General features: G+C 38.9%; 1 protein-coding gene across 1 annotated transcript in view; it reads left to right on the top strand.

Moving 5' to 3' along the window:
• The window catches only part of LOC137425864 (endothelin-converting enzyme 2), a 98813-nt gene that overhangs the window by 35043 nt on the left and 43654 nt on the right, over nt 1–20116 (top strand). The window contains exon 7 of the mRNA XM_078775826.1: nt 4474–4541. Within this exon, the coding sequence (XP_078631952.1) occupies nt 4474–4541 (68 nt within the window). The remainder of the gene's footprint in view (nt 1–4473; nt 4542–20116) is intronic.

A 20116-nucleotide genomic window follows, 5' to 3' on the forward strand; every position in this document is an offset into this window, starting at 1 on the left:
CATCGACCAAGTAGACGCAGCAAGGATATGGAATCATCGACCAAGTAAATATAGCAAGGATATGGAATCATCGACCAAGAAAATATAGCAAGGATATGGAATCATCGACCAAGAAAATATAGCAAGGATATGGAATCATCGACCAAGTAAATATAGCAAGGATATGGAATCATCGACCAAGTAGATGCAGCAAGGATATGGAATCATCGACCAAGAAAATATAGCAAGGATATGGAATCATCGACCAAGTAAATATAGCAAGAATATGGAATCATCGACCAAGAAAATATAGCAAGGATATGAAATCATCGACCAAGTAGATATAGCAAGGATATGGAATCATCGACCAAGAAAATATAGCAATGATATGGAATCATCGACCAAGTAGATGCAGCAAGGATATGGAATCATCGACCAAGAAAATATAGCAATGATATGGAATCATCGACCAAGTAGATGCAGCAAGGATATGGAATCATCGACCAAGAAAATATAGCAAGGATATGGAATCATCGACCAAGTAGATGCAGCAAGGATATGGAATCATCGACCAAGAAAATATAGCAATGATATGGAATCATCGACCAAGTAAATATAGCAAGGATATGGAATCATCGACCAAGTAGATGCAGCAAGGATATGGAATCATCGACCAAGAAAATATAGCAAGGATATGGAATCATCGACCAAGTAAATATAGCAAGGATATGGAATCATCGACCAAGAAAATATAGCAAGGATATGAAATCATCGACCAAGTAGATATAGCAAGGATATGGAATCATCGACCAAGAAAATATAGCAATGATATGGAATCATCGACCAAGAAAATATAGCAAGGATATGGAATCATCGACCAAGTAAATATAGCAAGGATATGGAATCATCGACCAAGTAGATCTAGCAAGGATATGGAATCATCGACCAAGTAGATCTAGCAAGGATATGGAATCATCGACCAAGAAAATATAGCAATGATATGGAATCATCGACCAAGTAAATATAGCAAGGATATGGAATCATCGACCAAGTAAATATAGCAAGGATATGGAATCATCGACCAAGTAAATATAGCAAGGATATGGAATCATCGACCAAGTAAATATAGCAAGGATATGGAATCATCGACCAAGAAAATATAGCAATGATATGGAATCATCAACCAAGTAAATATAGCAAGGATATGGAATCATCGACCAAGTAGATCTAGCAAGGATATGGAATCATCGACCAAGAAAATATAGCAAGGATATGGATTCATCGACCAAGAAAATATAGCAATGATATGGAATCATCGACCAAGTAGATCTAGCAAGGATATGGAATCATCGACCAAGAAAATATAGCAAGGATATGGAATCATCGACCAAGAAAATATAGCAAGGATATGGATTCATCGACCAAGAAAATATAGCAATGATATGGAATCATCGACCAAGTAAATATAGCAAGGATATGGAATCATCGACCAAGAAAATATAGCAATGATATGGAATCATCGACAAAGTAAATATAGCAAGGATATGGAATCATCGACCAAGTAAATATAGCAAGGATATGGAATCATCGACCAAGAAAATATAGCAATGATATGGAATCATCGACCAAGTAAATATAGCAAGGATATGGAATCATCGACCAAGAAAATATAGCAAGGATATGGAATCATCGACCAAGTAAATATAGCAAGGATATGGAATCATCGACCAAGAAAATATAGCAATGATATGGAATCATCGACCAAGTAAATATAGCAAGGATATGGATTCATCGACCAAGAAAATATAGCAAGGATATGGAATCATCGACCAAGTAAATATAGCAAGGATATGGAATCATCGACCAAGAAAATATAGCAAGGATATGGAATCATCGACCAAGAAAATATAGCAAGGATATGGAATCATCGACCAAGAAAATATAGCAAGGATATGGAATCATCGACCAAGAAAATATAGCAAGGATATGGAATCATCGACCAAGTAAATATAGCAAGGATATGGAATCATCGACCAAGAAAATATGGCAAGGATATGGAATCATCGACCAAGTAAATATAGCAAGGATATGGAATCATCGACCAAGTAAATATAGCAAGGATATGGAGTCATCGACCAAGTAAATATAGCAAGGATATGGAATCATCGACCAAGTAAATATAGCAAGGATATGGAATCATCGACCAAGTAAATATAGCAAGGATATGGAATCATCGACCAAGTAGATGCAGCAAGGATATGGAATCATCGACCAAGAAAATATAGCAAGGATATGGAATCATCGACCAAGTAAATATAGTAAGGATATGGAATCATCGACCAAGAAAATATAGCAAGGATATGGAATCATCGACCAAGAAAATATAGCAAGGATATGGAGTCATCGACCAAGTAAATATAGCAAGGATATGGAATCATCGACCAAGTAGACGCAGCAAGGATATGGAATCATCGACCAAGTAAATATAGCAAGGATATGGAATCATCGACCAAGTAGACGCAGCAAGGATATGGAATCATCGACCAAGTAAATATAGCAAGGATATGGAATCATCGACCAAGAAAATATAGCAAGGATATGGAATCATCGACCAAGAAAATATAGCAAGGATATGGAATCATCGACCAAGTAAATATAGCAAGGATATGGAATCATCGACCAAGTAGATGCAGCAAGGATATGGAATCATCGACCAAGAAAATATAGCAAGGATATGGAATCATCGACCAAGTAAATATAGCAAGAATATGGAATCATCGACCAAGAAAATATAGCAAGGATATGAAATCATCGACCAAGTAGATATAGCAAGGATATGGAATCATCGACCAAGAAAATATAGCAATGATATGGAATCATCGACCAAGTAGATGCAGCAAGGATATGGAATCATCGACCAAGAAAATATAGCAATGATATGGAATCATCGACCAAGTAGATGCAGCAAGGATATGGAATCATCGACCAAGAAAATATAGCAAGGATATGGAATCATCGACCAAGTAGATGCAGCAAGGATATGGAATCATCGACCAAGAAAATATAGCAATGATATGGAATCATCGACCAAGTAAATATAGCAAGGATATGGAATCATCGACCAAGTAGATGCAGCAAGGATATGGAATCATCGACCAAGAAAATATAGCAAGGATATGGAATCATCGACCAAGTAAATATAGCAAGGATATGGAATCATCGACCAAGAAAATATAGCAAGGATATGAAATCATCGACCAAGTAGATATAGCAAGGATATGGAATCATCGACCAAGAAAATATAGCAATGATATGGAATCATCGACCAAGTAAATATAGCAAGGATATGGAATCATCGACCAAGTAAATATAGCAAGGATATGGAGTCATCGACCAAGTAAATATAGCAAGGATATGGAATCATCGACCAAGTAAATATAGCAAGGATATGGAATCATCGACCAAGAAAATATAGCAAGGATATGGAATCATCGACCAAGAAAATATAGCAATGATATGGAATCATCGACCAAGTAGATATAGCAAGGATATGGAATCATCGACCAAGTAAATATAGCAAGGATATGGAATCATCGACCAAGAAAATATAGCAATGATATGGAATCATCGACCAAGTAAATATAGCAAGGATATGGAATCATCGACCAAGTAGATGCAGCAAGGATATGGAATCATCGACCAAGTAAATATAGCAAGGATATGGAATCATCGACCAAGTATGCGACCTTTGTCAAGGGAGGGACTTTTGAGAATATTATTTCTCATATATATATATATTTCCGGTGTGTACCCCAGTTTAGAATAGGTACACCGTATCCCTGCGCATCGTAAGAGGCGACTAAGGGTTGGCGCCAGGAAGGGCATCCGGCCATAAAAACAATGCCTCAAACAGGGAACCATGATTGTCATGGGGCCCGCAAGGCCAACCCCCACTCTAGCGGGGAAAATGGCCTTAAAACGATCATTCATTCATTCATTTTCATTCATATATATATATATATATGGGAAAGCAGAGAAGAAGGGGAAGAAGAACAGCCAGTCAAGAGTTGCTTTTGTGAATGTTTAACTTTGGAATAAATCTAGGAAATCAAGTAGATATAGCAAGGATATAGAACCACTTGAGCAACCACGCTCCATTGAGCTACTTGCCTTTATGTTATCTCCTCTGCATTTGAATCTTGATAGAATAGTATCTGTCTTCAAACTCTCATTCTAATGCTATAATATAATGTTACCTCATTGAATATGCTTTCCTTTGGATGTAATGTTTTTTAGTCCTTTGCTGATGGATGTGCAATGCTCCACGAAGGCTTCAGATTAAAGTAGGCAATCAACTATGGTTGTATTATTATTAGCGAATGCAAAACGTTATCATTTGATATAAATGGCCAAGCAGAGCTGTGAGAAAGGACATCACAATGCACCGCAGTTTCTCCTGAGTCAATGAATCTGTTTCTTTTTTCTCTTGTGTAGGTCCATTAATTTTGGAGCTCTTGGATCAATTATTGGTCATGAACTGAGCCATGCCTTTGATAACCAAGGTAACAACATTGTTTCCTCGCACAAACTTCATTTATTTCCAAGCAAACTTTGTACTCCATTATTAATTACACTGAGTCATGGGAAAACAAAACAAAATGGTGGACAAAGGAAGTTGCCTACAAGTTACTTGTGGTTATTCTCAATTTTTTCAGGACTAGTTCTACAAGACTAGTTCTACAAGTAAATGAATTTTGCATTGTACTATATTTTTTAAATTACATCTTTTTTTTTATTCAACAACAACAACACAACATGCATTTTAAGGCCATTTTCCCTGCTAGAGCGGGGGTTAGCCTTGCGGTCCCCATAACAATCTTCTCTATTTTGCCCTATTTTCTGCATCTCTCCTTGTTAACCCCCTTGCCCGCATTTCTTCTTCCACCATCTTTAGCCAAGTCTTTCTCAGTCTTCCCCATCCTCTACTTCCAACTACATTCATTTCCATCACTTTTCTCAACCAGTCACTTTCATCGTTCCTCAACACATGACCAAACCATCTCAACCTGTTCCTCTTCACAGCATCAATCACAGGTTCTATTCCCATCATCTTTCACAATTCATCATTTGTCTTCCTCTCTCTCAATGATACTCCACACATCCACCGAACCATTCGCATTTCCACCCTTTCCAGCCTTCGTTGCTGCTCTACGTTCATTACCCATGTCTCGCTCCCATAAATCACAACACTTCTCACACATGCAGCATACACCTTTCCCTTCAGCTTCAACGACACTCCCCTCCTCGTCAGCACGCCACTCAGTTCCCGAAACTTCTTCCATGCACATCTCACTCGAGCAACCGTTGCCGAGTCTGATCCACCTTCTCCATTCAGCATGTCTCCGAGGTAGCAAAATGTTTTCACACCTTCCAGCTTCACGCCGTCTCCAAGATCCAACTCAACATTTCCTCCATCTGCAGCTCCCTCTGTGCACACCTTACATTTGAATGTAGCTGCCACACTGAATGTAGCTAGACCCTCTCTCTTTTTTTTATTCGAGGGAAGAATTTTCACCAGTTGGAAAGGACTGATGAGGGTTGAATGACAGAACAATGACAATCAGCATTTAAAGAATTGTTTCTATAAGAGTGAGGCTCATGGACGAACAAGGTAAAATCGACAGTGGGGTAGCGGAGCAACAATTGGGCACAACCGGAAACGAGATACATGAACAGGAAAGGAATAGAGAGAGAAGGGGAAGAAACACTTAAGTTTAGCAAGTAAGAGGATTGGGTTAGGGAGGGTTAATGGGGTAATGAATATCATGGGTTAGGATGCGGAATGACATGAGATGGTCGTGCACTGCTTGGAGGGAAGAGTGAGACAGAATAGGCTCTGCAAGGTGGTCCCATAGATGGGAGAAGCAAGGAATACAAGAGTTCATGTGTGCAGTCAGTCTGGATTTTGGAAGTTTAACTTGGATGGGGTTCCTGGAAGAAGAAGTGTATCCTGAAGTTTCTGGGGAGGTTTGGAGGACTTAGAAAGCAGAGGGAGCAATGTCGGAGAACAATCAGGATAAAACAAAGAGACCACTGACCTGCCTGCAATGTGAGAGCAACTGACCTTGTCCTTCAACCTCATCACTGGAGATTCCAATTATTTTGAGAGCTTTCAATTCCAATAATGCAGCAGATGTGATGCTGGGGTGCCAGTCCATATCAGAGAGCAGTACTCCATTGAGTTATTGACAAAGGGCTTCTGACTGTGAGTAGTTCTGATTTTCCAAGGAAGGACATGGACCAACGGAGGATTCCTAGTTTGCAACTGGTTTTGGAGACCAGCTTTGCAATGTGGTCAGCCCCGAAAAGGTCATGGCTGATGGTGAGGCCTCAAAGTTCAAGAGACTGAATTTCTTCCAGTGGATGATCATGGAAATAGTGCAGTGGATTTATTTGATGAATGTTCCGAAGCAATCAGGTGAGACTGGGATTGTCCTTGATTGAAGGACATGTTCAATTTTTCACGCCGGAGTCTAATCATTTCCATATCAGCAGAAGGAGATGCAGCTGCTGTCTGCCTCGCAGAAGGATGCGGTACTGTACAACCCAATGTGAAGTCATCGGCAAAAAGGAAGAGAGGGTTTTCCAGATCATCTGAGAGGTCATCAATTTCGACGAAGAACAAAAATTGGCCCAAAACATTGCTTTGGGGTACTCTATCTTCCACTGGAAGGGAAGGGGAGCGTTCCATTGATGGCAACGTGTTATCTGTGTGAGTGGAGGAAGTCAAAAATCCAGGAATGAAGGTGGCCTTGTATGCCACCTTCATTGGTGGATTTTAATAATAATTGTACAGAATACACAAAAAACCTCTGAATTTGCTCAATCTGGAGGAGGTAGCCTATGACAAAACATGATTACAATTTCGTGAAGAGAGTAGCAACAATTGATGCATAACAAGTACAGGCTCAAAAGGACTGTGCACTGCCTTTAGTATGTGTGGTATATGAGAGGTAACAAACTTTTCACCCCTTGACTGTGAAGCAATGGTCCTGTGCCAGCCAGCAAATACATGGTAATCCTTTTCTACATATTTCCCAGTCAGTGTCACACATTTTCCCAGAAGTGGGTGAGTTTCCTGATGAAATTGGCACAGAAGTTTTCTTTGGGGATGCTGGAGGAGGGGCGGGCGTGCTTCGACTTGTTGAAAAGGAAACAAAGTTCTTCTCATTATTATTTTTTACTACCTATTGTATCCACTCCAAACTTGGATTGCTCCATAACTTAGGATATAAGTCAGAGACATAGACTGTGCATCTTCTGAAAAAATGCCTTCTGCGCAACCTCTAATTGTGAGCATCATTCATAGAACAGATATTTTTTGATTAGCCCCACCAACTTTGCCAAAGAGCATTTATTCTGATAATGGAGACCTTGAGTACCGTAGTTTGAAGACCATTTGTCCGAAATATATGAGAAGCTTTCAATAAGCTTGCCAGAATGAGAAGCCATCACTGAAGTCATGTGCAAAGGCAAGTTGGTAGGCCCATACTATTGACAGAACATCGGGGTGCTCACATGTTCTATATGTTTCTGTGGCTGAGAATCAACCATGGACCAGTCACAACTCCATTGCAGAAAGCTGATACGACTGACTCTCTCTCACTCTCTCTCTCTCACTCTCTCACTCAGCAGTCACAGGAAACGAACCCACACCAATGAAGGCAATGCAACAAAGTTTTACCTACTCCGCCACTAAAGAGTTTGAGTTGAAAGGATGGGAATGCTGGTGATCAATGTTTAACATATGAACACTAATGCCATTAGGATAATGATGCATTTTCCATTGAGGGAGTCACAATTGAGGTACAAACTGCAGAAGCGGACAAATATACGGTAGTCTTACGTAAATCTAATTGATTCAATCCGACCTTTATAACATAGGGAGGGGATCTCATGATGACCATGACTGTGCTGTGAAGACTCGGAAAGTGTGGGGCGACAGAGGTGGTGGAGGAGGAATTTGGGAGGAAGCAGTCCTGAAAATAAAAAAATAAAAAATAAAAAACTAAATTTTTTTTTTTAATCAAATGAAAAAACAAACAAAAAAAATCACAATGGGACCATTCAACCCTCTGCACCACACTCAAACTTCACTTTGCAAGAAAGACTAGCCACATTTTATCTTGCTCCGCATCCGCAGCCAAAGACCATTGCGTGCCATCAATTTAACAAATGTGCTGGTGACCATCTTGGGATATTTGTCATCCAATTTGCATAAACTCCGAATGCCATTTCATCCTGGTATATCTGTTGGAACCCATCTGTGGATCGGTCCCATCGGCCGATTGGAATTACATGATTTTTACATGTTTTATTATCTATTTCTACCCATCTATTTATACATTTTGTCAATACATTTTGTAATTAACAGATACATGGCAATTTTAGTAAAGCTTTACATAACATACTCAACATTCATACAAAACATTAGGTGTTCTTCTGATAATGGCGGAGGCGAATGGTGGCAGGGTAGAGAGTGGCAGGTGCTGATGAAGGTGATGGGTAAAAATAGATAATAAAACATGTAAAAATCATCTCTGTTAAATTCCTACCACATGTAATTCCAATGACTGTGTACCTGATTGAAGAGCACTGTCAGGGAATTTACTGGGGGACTCACAGGACTCCAAAGACCGGACACAGGTTACAAAAGGTCTCGTTTATTAAACTGTATTCACTTCATCCAATTACCAAAATGATACCGCATAATATAATGGATCAGGTTAGCTCTTTTCGCTGGTCCTTCTCTCCATCCGACACTCCCGTTCGGTCAGCGCTTCACGTAGCAAGTACTCGTTCATTCCATCGTTCCGTCGGGCAGGGCCTCTGAGGACAAGTGTACTTTACTCAACGTTTGCTCTCGTTATATCGCCAAACTGGACTTAATCTCCTCTCCGCTAATGTCCCGGGGTCATGCATCGCACCGAGTCCTGGCATCAGCTCGCTCCCCTCCTGCTGTGTAAATGGAAATCACAGCAGGGGGGGGTGCTCTAGCCTGGGGCCTTGACCAGGTGTTTCAAGAGATTACATTGTTCATACACATAAAATGTATCTGCTTTGTTACCAGGTTAATTAATAAGTTACCAGGGCCAATCAATATGTTACACTGAGTTACACTTCCACAATTCCCTCATCTTTTTGTTTTTGTTTATATTAACCATTAATCTAAACATCAATATAAGTAAACAATCAATCACTACTAGTAAACATCATTACAAGTATAAGTAAATAATCAATCACTACTAGTAAACATCATTACAAGTATAAGTAAATAATCAATCACTTTGGTAATCAAATTCCCTTAGGCATACACCGTCATCCTGCAAGAATCACAAAACATTTCGTTGGTCATTGACTTCTTCCATATCGTTCAATCTATTGCATTTGCATCACAAATATATTTTCAAAACAACACTTCACCATCACCAAGATACAACAATTTCACTTCATTTTCAAGTTTTGTAAAGCATCTGCACCATCTGGCACAAAAACGTTTGCCTCCACACAAATGTTGACTTTGTTTGAAAGGAAGGGCTGATCACTTGTGTTTGAATCCAGGTATGAAACATTTTCTCCTAATGTCTTCATAGCTCCTGCACTACTTCGTGTAGGATTTCGCTGTTGTGGTAACACTGCGGAGTCATAGACTGACCCTTCTCTCCATGTAGCATTCTTGCCACTTTTTGCTGTGAACCATAATGATTCCTTGAACAAGGCCTTCGCCCAGTTGTAGTCGACTTGCCTCTTCCCTCATTATGAGTGGGCAGCAAGTATTGGTGTGACGTTGATTGGCCAGCAAGATGTGGAACAGGGATGCCGGATGCATCCACAATGATGTTGGGACCATGGTGTTCAGGTCATTCATGGTCCTTACCAGGAGCAACCAGCAGAATCGTGCACAGCTGTTGTGACAAGGGCACAGCCGTTTTTTGCAGCTCCATGCTGGTTCCCCGGACGTTGGTGAAGTAATAACATATGTCCCCGCATTTCACAGAGGTTGCAGGTAAAATGTCGTTGTCCTGCAACTTCTGATGTGGTGAATGTTCGAAGTCTTCGAACAAGAGTAAGTGATCGCCTTTCTTTCATATGTTGCAGTGTGATCCAGGCAAATGGTCACATAAATTTCCTTGGTGAAGGTAAGCATTCATCTCCAAGTTACACGGGAGAATGTCTTCATCATTCTTTGAGAAAGAGGGTGTATGCCACGATTAACTTCATTTTTTAGCCACAAATTTTCTTTCTCGAACTTCTTCCCAATTCCGTTAGCACTCCCTTCAAAATGTGATCTCGTCTTATCCTTATGCTCAGTCACATCTGAATCTGCTTTCCACACACACTGAATCAGATAGGGTACATCTTACCATGAAATCAGCATAATCATGTATATCTTCCGACAGTTTCACATTCAACAATTTGTTGTTTTTCCTTAACACAAAAAGTTATATTCATTTATATGCGTCACACAAATAATATTCAATCAGGTATGTATTTTATTACTAAACTAAGAATAGCATTGTATATGATTACAATCACAAACGGGAATACCTAATTCCCAACAACAATTTTCCCAAACCAACAAATTAAGCATAATGTATTACCATAATTCCTCTCCACTTTTTCTTTTCCTTTTTTTTTTTTTTTTTTTTTTTTTTTTTTCTAACAGTGTGTCACTCGTGGTGATATGAGTTCATTGATATTGTAATTGACACAACTCATAACATTGTCGTTATGCCATTATCTTAATTCTACTGTTTATGTCGCCATAAAAGTCTTCCTTTTCTGGTTCCACATTTCTTTCCTCATTTGTCACTTCATGTGTTATCATCGTGTTGTTGGTTACCTTATTCAAACACACCGTCACTAAGGCTTTCAAGCAAGCCACCACTAAAATAATTGCCAATATAACTACTAAACCAACAAACAAGTCTGCTACTCCTTGTATATATTCATACCTATGACATAGTTATATGTCGATGACATTTAACATTATATACCAAACTAACAAGCTTCCTAAAAGGTAAATAAAGAAAATCCCTTAATATGTAACATAATCAGATTATTTGTCTTACCCTGATCCCCCTATCTCCCGGGGTTGAACTCAATCCCCTGATCATGAGTGTAGTTGTGATACATTTTTCACTCATGTTGTATTAATATTAGCAGGTAATTGTATGTCATGTAGGCAAATAAATGTCACTATCCCAAGTAGGAATATCACATGTTGAAAATGTAATGTTTATCAATGCAAGGGGTGTTAAAATGTAATTCAAATGACTGTAAATCACTACTATCATTTATCTACCACTGAATGTTCTGCTGGGCTGCTAGGTGCAGCCTCATTTTCTGTGGGATCGTCCACCTTAGCCCCATGTGCTTGTTTGCAATGAGGGGCATGAATCCAACTTTCTATTTTGGGTCCATCTTTTTTTTTCTATTCTTATCAATCTCCTATGGTTTGTCATTTCGTTCCAAGATACCGCAACCAAAGGTTTTAACCAAAGCTCTACCAAACTATTTCCAATTTGAACAAAAAATGCCAGTGAAACAATGATTCGAAGAATTAACTTCAAGGGGTCAATAAATTTATTCTATAGCCAGATCTAATTTTCCCATCCAATAGTTTGCCTTGCCACATGTCATATTATAACACCTTAATAAACCTTCGAAAAAATGTTTCCCATCTCAACAAATTTCCTTTTTTACAAATAGCCATGTGTAACTTACGTATTTAACTACAATTTCCTCTCAATTTGTTTGGCCTAACTGGCCGCAACAGTGGCTGCCAGCATGCAGTACCGTTTTTTATCTACCAAGGAAGTGTTCCACACAAGACCTCTACCAAAATGTTGTTTGTAAAAAACAAATCTGGGATTTCTGATTACATGGATGCACACTCTCAGGACATTTTCAGGCTGCTGTTAACAATCCACTACGATGACTTAATTCCTTTACCCACAATCAAATAATTAGTACAAATTGAGGATATTATCCCTATCACATTCTTTTATAGATTCATTATGTTGGATCTAATTTTTTCCCAATAATTTTCCACTGCTGTAAGGCGGAACAATAGCTCTCATAAGTCTTAGTAATATCGTACTTAATTTGCCCAGCAGAGAATAATTTATTTACTATCCTTTCTCATCTGTTAACCAGTGACTTTGTTTAAACTCCAGAACTGAAAACCCACAATAGTTCAAACCAGCAAAATTTTCTTTACTATTTTCCCATATCATCTATGCCTAAAACACATCCATACATACAGCACAATTTATATGCTGATAAAATTCAAAAATTCAAAAATTCAAAAAAATGGAATCCCAAAATTACTCACAATTTTACTATTAATTAATGGCTGCTCATAACCCAGCACATCAAATTTTTTATATTCCATTTCCCTTGACAAAAGAGATAATGTTCATAATCAAATTATATTTCTATTTTATTTTACGGATTCTCTGGATATTCAATCCCATCCACATATCCCAATCCCATCCACATAAAACTATCCATTTCCAGACAGGCACACTGTCGGTGTCAACAATCTTGTAAGATTGATACACAAAAACACACACACACATGCATTATGCATATTTGTTTGCGTTGGAACCATTATTTACAGATCAGATGGGTGTCAATTTTATTTCAATTTCATAAAATTTGTCAGTCAAATCCAAAATGCTTATAGACAAATAAACCAAAAGTCCATTCTTAGAAAACCCTTATGATGTCACATTGAAATTACCCTTTCAGCCTTCACAATAATCTATCCAAATTTTGACTACACACCCATTTGCATGTCAGTCGACCATTGACCTATCAATCGTGCGGAACAATAGTCCGAAATTCCCACCTGATCATCATGTGACTCTTGTCACTTGGTTTGCCAAAAAAATTGCAACGCAATTGTTCCAAACTTTGTAAATTTAAAATTGCTGTGCCCAAAATAGAAGATCCAATTTTGGCATTTGATCAATTAATTATTAATTTGTTTAACAAGCAAAAAGAAAAAATGAATCATTCTTGCTCTGAAAACTTTTCAGACACAAGAATCATCGACAGTTATTCATGTTTGTCCAGTAATCGAATCTGTTGAGGCCAATCATCATTTGGGATTTGCAGCAATGAAGGCCTAATCATTGTCTGAGGTACCGGTAAGCACTGGTACCCTTGATCTTGGTTTGCCCCATGACCTTGTCTTCCTGTTGACATACGGACATCTTCTTCTCCAATGTCCCATCTTTCCACACTCGAAACACCGGTTTCTGTCGTTGTCTGATCTGTGCACCTGTGCACTTGTATTGCTGGGCTGCATCTCTACATCCCTGAGTTGCCACTGCAATCTCTCGTTATCTCCTGAAACACGAAAAAATTCTCTGTACCGTCCTTTTTGGGGAGACAACTGGAAATCAGATGGGACAACTGTGACTTTCATTCCTAATTTCGAGGGCAGTTGTGCATTTGTCTCCTCCACTGTATCCTGTATCCTTTTTATTTTAAGTTCTAGTTCCGTTATCCGTTCTTGCTGTTCCCGTTGTCTGGATTCACCATCCCAAAGATGGAATGCAAGCCAGTCTACCGTTAGATTCTGTCTCTTCCTGGCTTTCAATCTTTGTTCCAATCTTTCCAATCGACTTCGCTCAAATGTACCATCTCTTGGAAACTCCTCATCATGTCCCTTTGTCCACAAATACCAATTCTCGACCTGCCTTATAGCTTCGGCACCATAACGGTCGTACATATGATGTGTACAAGTACCTTTTTGTGGAATCTCTGGTTGTCCTTGTGTGTTCTTGCAGGCTCCATTTCCCATTCTGCCTTTTATCAAAGTAGCGTTGGATGTGTTGTAGCTTGTTCCAGGTTCCTCTAAAGCTTCACTCGTACCTCCAGGAAGGATCTCTCCACCTGTTCGCACGGTGATTTCCAGAGAATCTCCCTCAGCTGTGGCTTTTGCACAATCCAATCTCACAGATCAGTATTTGCAGATGAGCCGGAGGGTCAGTATGAAGTGGGTGAATCCTCAGGTGTCCGCTCTGTTTGACGGGGAAATCACACAATGGTAACCGCACATATATATCTGTATATAAACTCACCACCTTGCTCAATTTTCCCAGGTTGTCTCCACATTGATAATATCTTGCAAAGATATCAAAGCTTCTTTCTTGAGACCGCATTTTCATCAATCAAACAATCAATATATTCAATTCAATTTATTCAGTTCAATTTATGCAATTAAATTCAATCAATTAGATTCAATCAATTAACAATTCAATCAATTATTCAATTTCAATTAATTCATCAATATTCATCAATAAATCAAATTAATCATTTTGAATGACTCCTTGCATAAGCCCTTTCCCCAATGATGTCAGGACAGGTCCATCCATTGACTGAGATCGAATTTCATCGGTCGTCACCTCGGATTCGTACCTCATGTCAATTGATGAATCGCCATCCTGTCCTAGGGTCATATCTGACATATTTTCCCATTTTGCCTGGTCTCCACAAATTTTCTTTGCAACCACTAAAGGCAACTCATCCTTCATTCGTGAGACAGCCAAAATGGATGGCAGATATTAAAGTTCTTTGGGAAAAATATCTCATCATTTTCCTTTTAATAGTACCCAAAATCTCTTGGCAATATAAATTTCGTAAAACTCCTGAAATGGGACTGTCAAATTCCTTCAATCATGCTAAATTTTGAAACTCCATCGCTTGTAATACCCAATTTATCCCATAGGGCTTGAAAGTTCTTTCCCAAGTTCATGCAATCATTCTGCATTTGAACCCTATGATATCATTCATAATAATCATCATGATTTTATAGTCATGGTCCTATCATAATCATCTATTTAAACGAACATTTCCTTTATCACCACAGCTATGTGGTATAATCAACAATAGAATAAAACTGTACATAGCAACAGGCTACCTCATGGCCACTTAGTATACCTATTGACAATAAGTCATAACAATATCGAATAATCATTGAACAATTCAAAAATCGCTCCCACTGCTCTAGCCGCAGCATCCGTGATATTTGTTTGCTCATTCCCTATTCCTGATTCGTCATCAAGGATCTCCATCATCAGACAGCGTACTTAATTCCGCATTTTAATGAGAATTCAACAGGAATTTACGACTCAAAGGAAAAAGAACGAGCAGACCTTTTGCAGGATGATCGTTACAAAATCGTTACATATATTAAAGTATTTCTAATGTCGACAAATCATATCTTAATTCTTGCAAGATTTGGTTCTTTGAATAAATCACAGCACCGGGAGAACCAGCTCCAAAAATGGATCTTTGTGTTTATTCAGCACCCTAGTAATTGGTTCTTTGTGTACTAATTACACAGCACCCAGGCCCCGCTCATATGGATCTTTGTGCAGCGCTACACAGCACCTGAGCAAAAGGGGTTTCATCTACATTTTCCCTATCTGGTGTACCATCCGTGATATTTGTCTGCTCATTCACTATTCCTGATTCGTCATCAAGGATCTCCATCATCACACAGCGTACTTAATTCCGCTTTTTAATGAGAGTTCAACAGGAATTTACGACTCAAAGGAAAAGAACGAGCAGACCTTTTGCAGGACGATAACTGGAATTAGTCGTGAAAATATATCCAAAATACTCAAAATAGACACCCACAAAAATCGTTTCCATTTAAAAAACATCGCCTTTACTGCTCCAGTCGCAGCATTTGTCACTTTGTTTGCTCATCCGCATGACCAAAACGAAATAAAGGGAGCTCAACCATTACACTGCGCTTTTAATGGCGCATGCCATAGAAACTCAACGCAATTTCGACTCGGCCAGCAAACGAGCAAATTGTGCAGGATGTTAACTGGAATTAGTCGTGAAAAATATATCCAAGTTCACAAAAATACACACCCACACAAATAAACAACATTTATTCCGTTTAACAGAACAAACATTTCCTCTATCATGACATGCATGTCTTCAAAATTATATGCCCAAGAGAAAAAGTAAAATTAATTAAAACTGCGGGCAGTGATGATCCGGGGACCATACCGCTCCATCCTGATTGGACGAGTGCGTGCTAGAGTCGTTAACAATGACAGTCCAGATCCGATTGTTCAAAATTTCAACTCAATCGATCGAAAAATGAACGCAGGGATGCATTTTAAAGGTGCAGTGGCACTAACTGAGTTGCCACGAATATGGCCACGAAATTGCCAATATGGCCATCACAAAATATTTTCCTTAATCAATTGGCTCGCAGCATAACCAATCTGCAAGTATTTCATCCGAAGATGTATCTCTGAGGACTTTTAATTAAATAAGTCATTTATAAATCAACGAGTTAATTTATTAAATGACTAATCAATAAATCAATATTTTCCTTGACAGCCACCTCACCCGGTCAGTGTCATGTCCAAACATCAGCCTCCTCACTCAACAGGTGCCTGAGTTAATGTAATGCAATTACTGTAATAAGATTACTGCAATTACTGTAATGATTACTGTAATTACTGTAATTACCGGAACTGTAATTACTGTAATTACCTCAGGTAATTAGCATCAGCAAAACACAACATTTGAATGTTCCCAAAACGTTGGAGCAAAACGTTGCAACAACGAAAGTGAAACGTTGTGGCGACGTTGTGGAAACGTTTTACAACAACATTATTTCAATGTTGCAGGAAAGTAATGTGAAAAACGTTCCCAAAAATGTTCTCTCTTTTTCTGTCTCTCTTTCTGTCTGTCTGTGTCTCTCTCTCACTTGTCTGTCTCTCTCTATGTGTCTGACTCTGACTATCATCTTTATCTCTGTTTGTCTCTATGTCTCTCTTTCTTTCTTTTTCTGTCTATCTCTCTCTGTCTGTCTCTCTTTCTCACTTTGTCTCACTCTGTCTATCTCTTTTTGTCTGTCTCTCTCTATGTGTCTGACTATCATCTTTATCTCTGTTTGTCTCTATGTCTCTCTTTCTTTCTTTTTCTGTCTATCTCTCTCTGTCTGTCTCTCTTTCTCCCTTTGTCTCACTCTGTCTATCTCTTTTTGTCTGTCTCTCTCTATGTGTCTGACTATCATCTTTATCTCTGTTTGTCTCTATGTCTCTCTTTCTTTCTTTTTCTGTCTATCTCTCTCTGTCTGTCTCTCTTTCTCACTTTGTCTCACTCTGTCTATCTCTTTTTGTCTGTCTCTCTCTATGTGTCTGACTATCATCTTTATCTCTGTTTGTCTCTATGTCTCTCTTTCTTTCTTTTTCTGTCTATCTCTCTCTGTCTGTCTCTCTTTCTCACTTTGTCTCACTCTGTCTATCTCTTTTTGTCTGTCTCTCTCTATGTGTCTGACTCTGACTATCATCTTTATCTCTGTTTGTCTCTATGTCTCTCTTTCTTTCTTTTTCTGTCTATCTCTCTCTGTGTGTCTCTCTTTCTCACTTTGTCTCACTCTGTCTATCTCTTTTTGTCTGTCTCTCTCTATGTGTCTGACTCTGACTATCATCTTTATCTCTGTTTGTCTCTATGTCTATCTTTCTTTCTTTTTCTGTCTATCTCTCTCTGTCTGTCTCTCTTTCTCCCTTTGTCTCACTCTGTCTATCTCTTTTTGTCTGTCTCTCTCTATGTGTCTGACTATCATCTTTATCTCTGTTTGTCTCTATGTCTCTCTTTCTTTCTTTTTCTGTCTATCTCTCTCTGTCTGTCTCTCTTTCTCACTTTGTCTCACTCTGTCTATCTCTTTTTGTCTGTCTCTCTCTATGTGTCTGACTATCATCTTTATCTCTGTTTGTCTCTATGTCTCTCTTTCTTTCTTTTTCTGTCTATCTCTCTCTGTCTGTCTCTCTTTCTCACTTTGTCTCACTCTGTCTATCTCTTTTTGTCTGTCTCTCTCTATGTGTCTGACTCTGACTATCATCTTTATCTCTGTTTGTCTCTATGTCTCTCTTTCTTTCTTTTTCTGTCTATCTCTCTCTGTCTGTCTCTCTTTCTCACTTTGTCTCACTCTGTCTATCTCTTTTTGTCTGTCTCTCTCTATGTGTCTGACTATCATCTTTATCTCTGTTTGTCTCTATGTCTCTCTTTCTTTCTTTTTCTGTCTATCTCTCTCTGTCTGTCTCTCTTTCTCACTTTGTCTCACTCTGTCTATCTCTTTTTGTCTGTCTCTCTCTATGTGTCTGACTCTGACTATCATCTTTATCTCTGTTTGTCTCTATGTCTCTCTTTCTTTCTTTTTCTGTCTATCTCTCTCTGTCTGTCTCTCTTTCTCACTTTGTCTCACTCTGTCTATCTCTTTTTGTCTGTCTCTCTCTATGTGTCTGACTATCATCTTTATCTCTGTTTGTCTCTATGTCTCTCTTTCTTTCTTTTTCTGTCTATCTCTCTCTGTCTGTCTCTCTTTCTCACTTTGTCTCACTCTGTCTATCTCTTTTTGTCTGTCTGTCTCTATGTGTCTGACTCTGACTATCATCTTTATCTCTGTTTGTCTCTATGTCTCTCTTTCTTTCTTTTTCTGTCTATCTCTCTCTGTCTGTCTCTCTTTCTCACTTTGTCTCACTCTGTCTATCTCTTTTTGTCTGTCTCTCTCTATGTGTCTGACTATCATCTTTATCTCTGTTTGTCTCTATGTCTCTCTTTCTTTCTTTTTCTGTCTATCTCTCTCTGTCTGTCTCTCTTTCTCACTTTTTGTCTCACTCTGTCTATCTCTTTTTGTCTGTCTCTCTCTATGTGTCTGACTCTGACTATCATCTTTATCTCTGTTTGTCTCTATGTCTCTCTTTCTTTCTTTTTCTGTCTATCTCTCTCTGTCTGTCTCTCTTTCTCACTTTGTCTCTTTGGTCCATTCGCAAAGCCAAAACGAACGACCACAGAACCCTCGCCATTAATATCTATTGTAAGCGTGCCAAATCAATAAGTATCAATTTTTTTTCTATGAGCCTCGACCAGAGAGTGGTTGCTACCCACAAACACTCGTCGCGAGCTGTTCCATTGTCTGTTGATTCCCATTCTGCTGTTTTTGTCTCATAATCAAGATAAATTTGGAACAGCCCTTAAATTAACACCAAGCAGATCAATTTTTATATTTAAATATAAAATCATTTCCTCATTAATTCATAATCATAAAATCATTTAATCCGTGTCACCCATGCTATTTATCTAGCAAATATCGTCAAAAAAATACAACAAGTTTTAGTTATGGCGGGAAAACTGAAAAAAAATTCTCTATTTAAAACGGGTGTACACGATTGTACACGTGTACGGACGGACCTTACCGAACCGGCAAACAAGTCGCTTCATGCACATCAGTGGTGCGTTTCTTCGTGGCGCGTGTCAGAAGAATTACACAGCGCAGGAAAAATACGTAATTACAGAAATCGTTAAAAAAAAAAAAAACTCGGATAATCGCTAAAATCGTTGTGGCCGGTGTACCATATTGGAAATATATATATATATAAATATAATTCCGTTTCCCGGTTCCCTGTCGCTCGCTGAGCGCCGATCAAGTCAAGTGCTTCGAACAAGTGCAAAAAAAAGTAGTACTTTATCCGTGTGCGAGTGGGTAAACGAGTGTACCGGCCTTACACGTCCTGGAAACAAGCGGTCGCAAGGTGCACACTTGCTCCGCCCGCTTCCAGGTCACAGTAAGGCCCTTTAATAACCAGCGCAAAGAAGCCCCAGATCACCTGCTCCCCCATGTATGTACCCATAACTTCCAAGTTCATAAATCATATTGAACAAGACAAGACACACTCACCTTTTAAAGAAGACTTGCTTGTACAATTGATCGCAGCGGTGCCTCCAAGATTGTCAGGGAATTTACTGGGGGACTCACAGGACTCCAAAGACCGGACACAGGTTACAAAAGGTCTCGTTTATTAAACTGTATTCACTTCATCCAATTACCAAAATGATACCGCATAATATAATGGATCAGGTTAGCTCTTTTCGCTGGTCCTTCTCTCCATCCGACACTCCCGTTCGGTCAGCGCTTCACGTAGCAAGTACTCGTTCATTCCATCGTTCCGTCGGGCAGGGCCTCTGAGGACAAGTGTACTTTACTCAACGTTTGCTCTCGTTATATCGCCAAACTGGACTTAATCTCCTC

The sequence above is a fragment of the Myxine glutinosa genome, chromosome 4 (assembly GCF_964187855.1).
Source record: "Myxine glutinosa chromosome 4, kmMyxGlut1.1, whole genome shotgun sequence".
In the NCBI taxonomy this organism is placed as follows: domain Eukaryota; kingdom Metazoa; phylum Chordata; class Myxini; order Myxiniformes; family Myxinidae; genus Myxine; species Myxine glutinosa.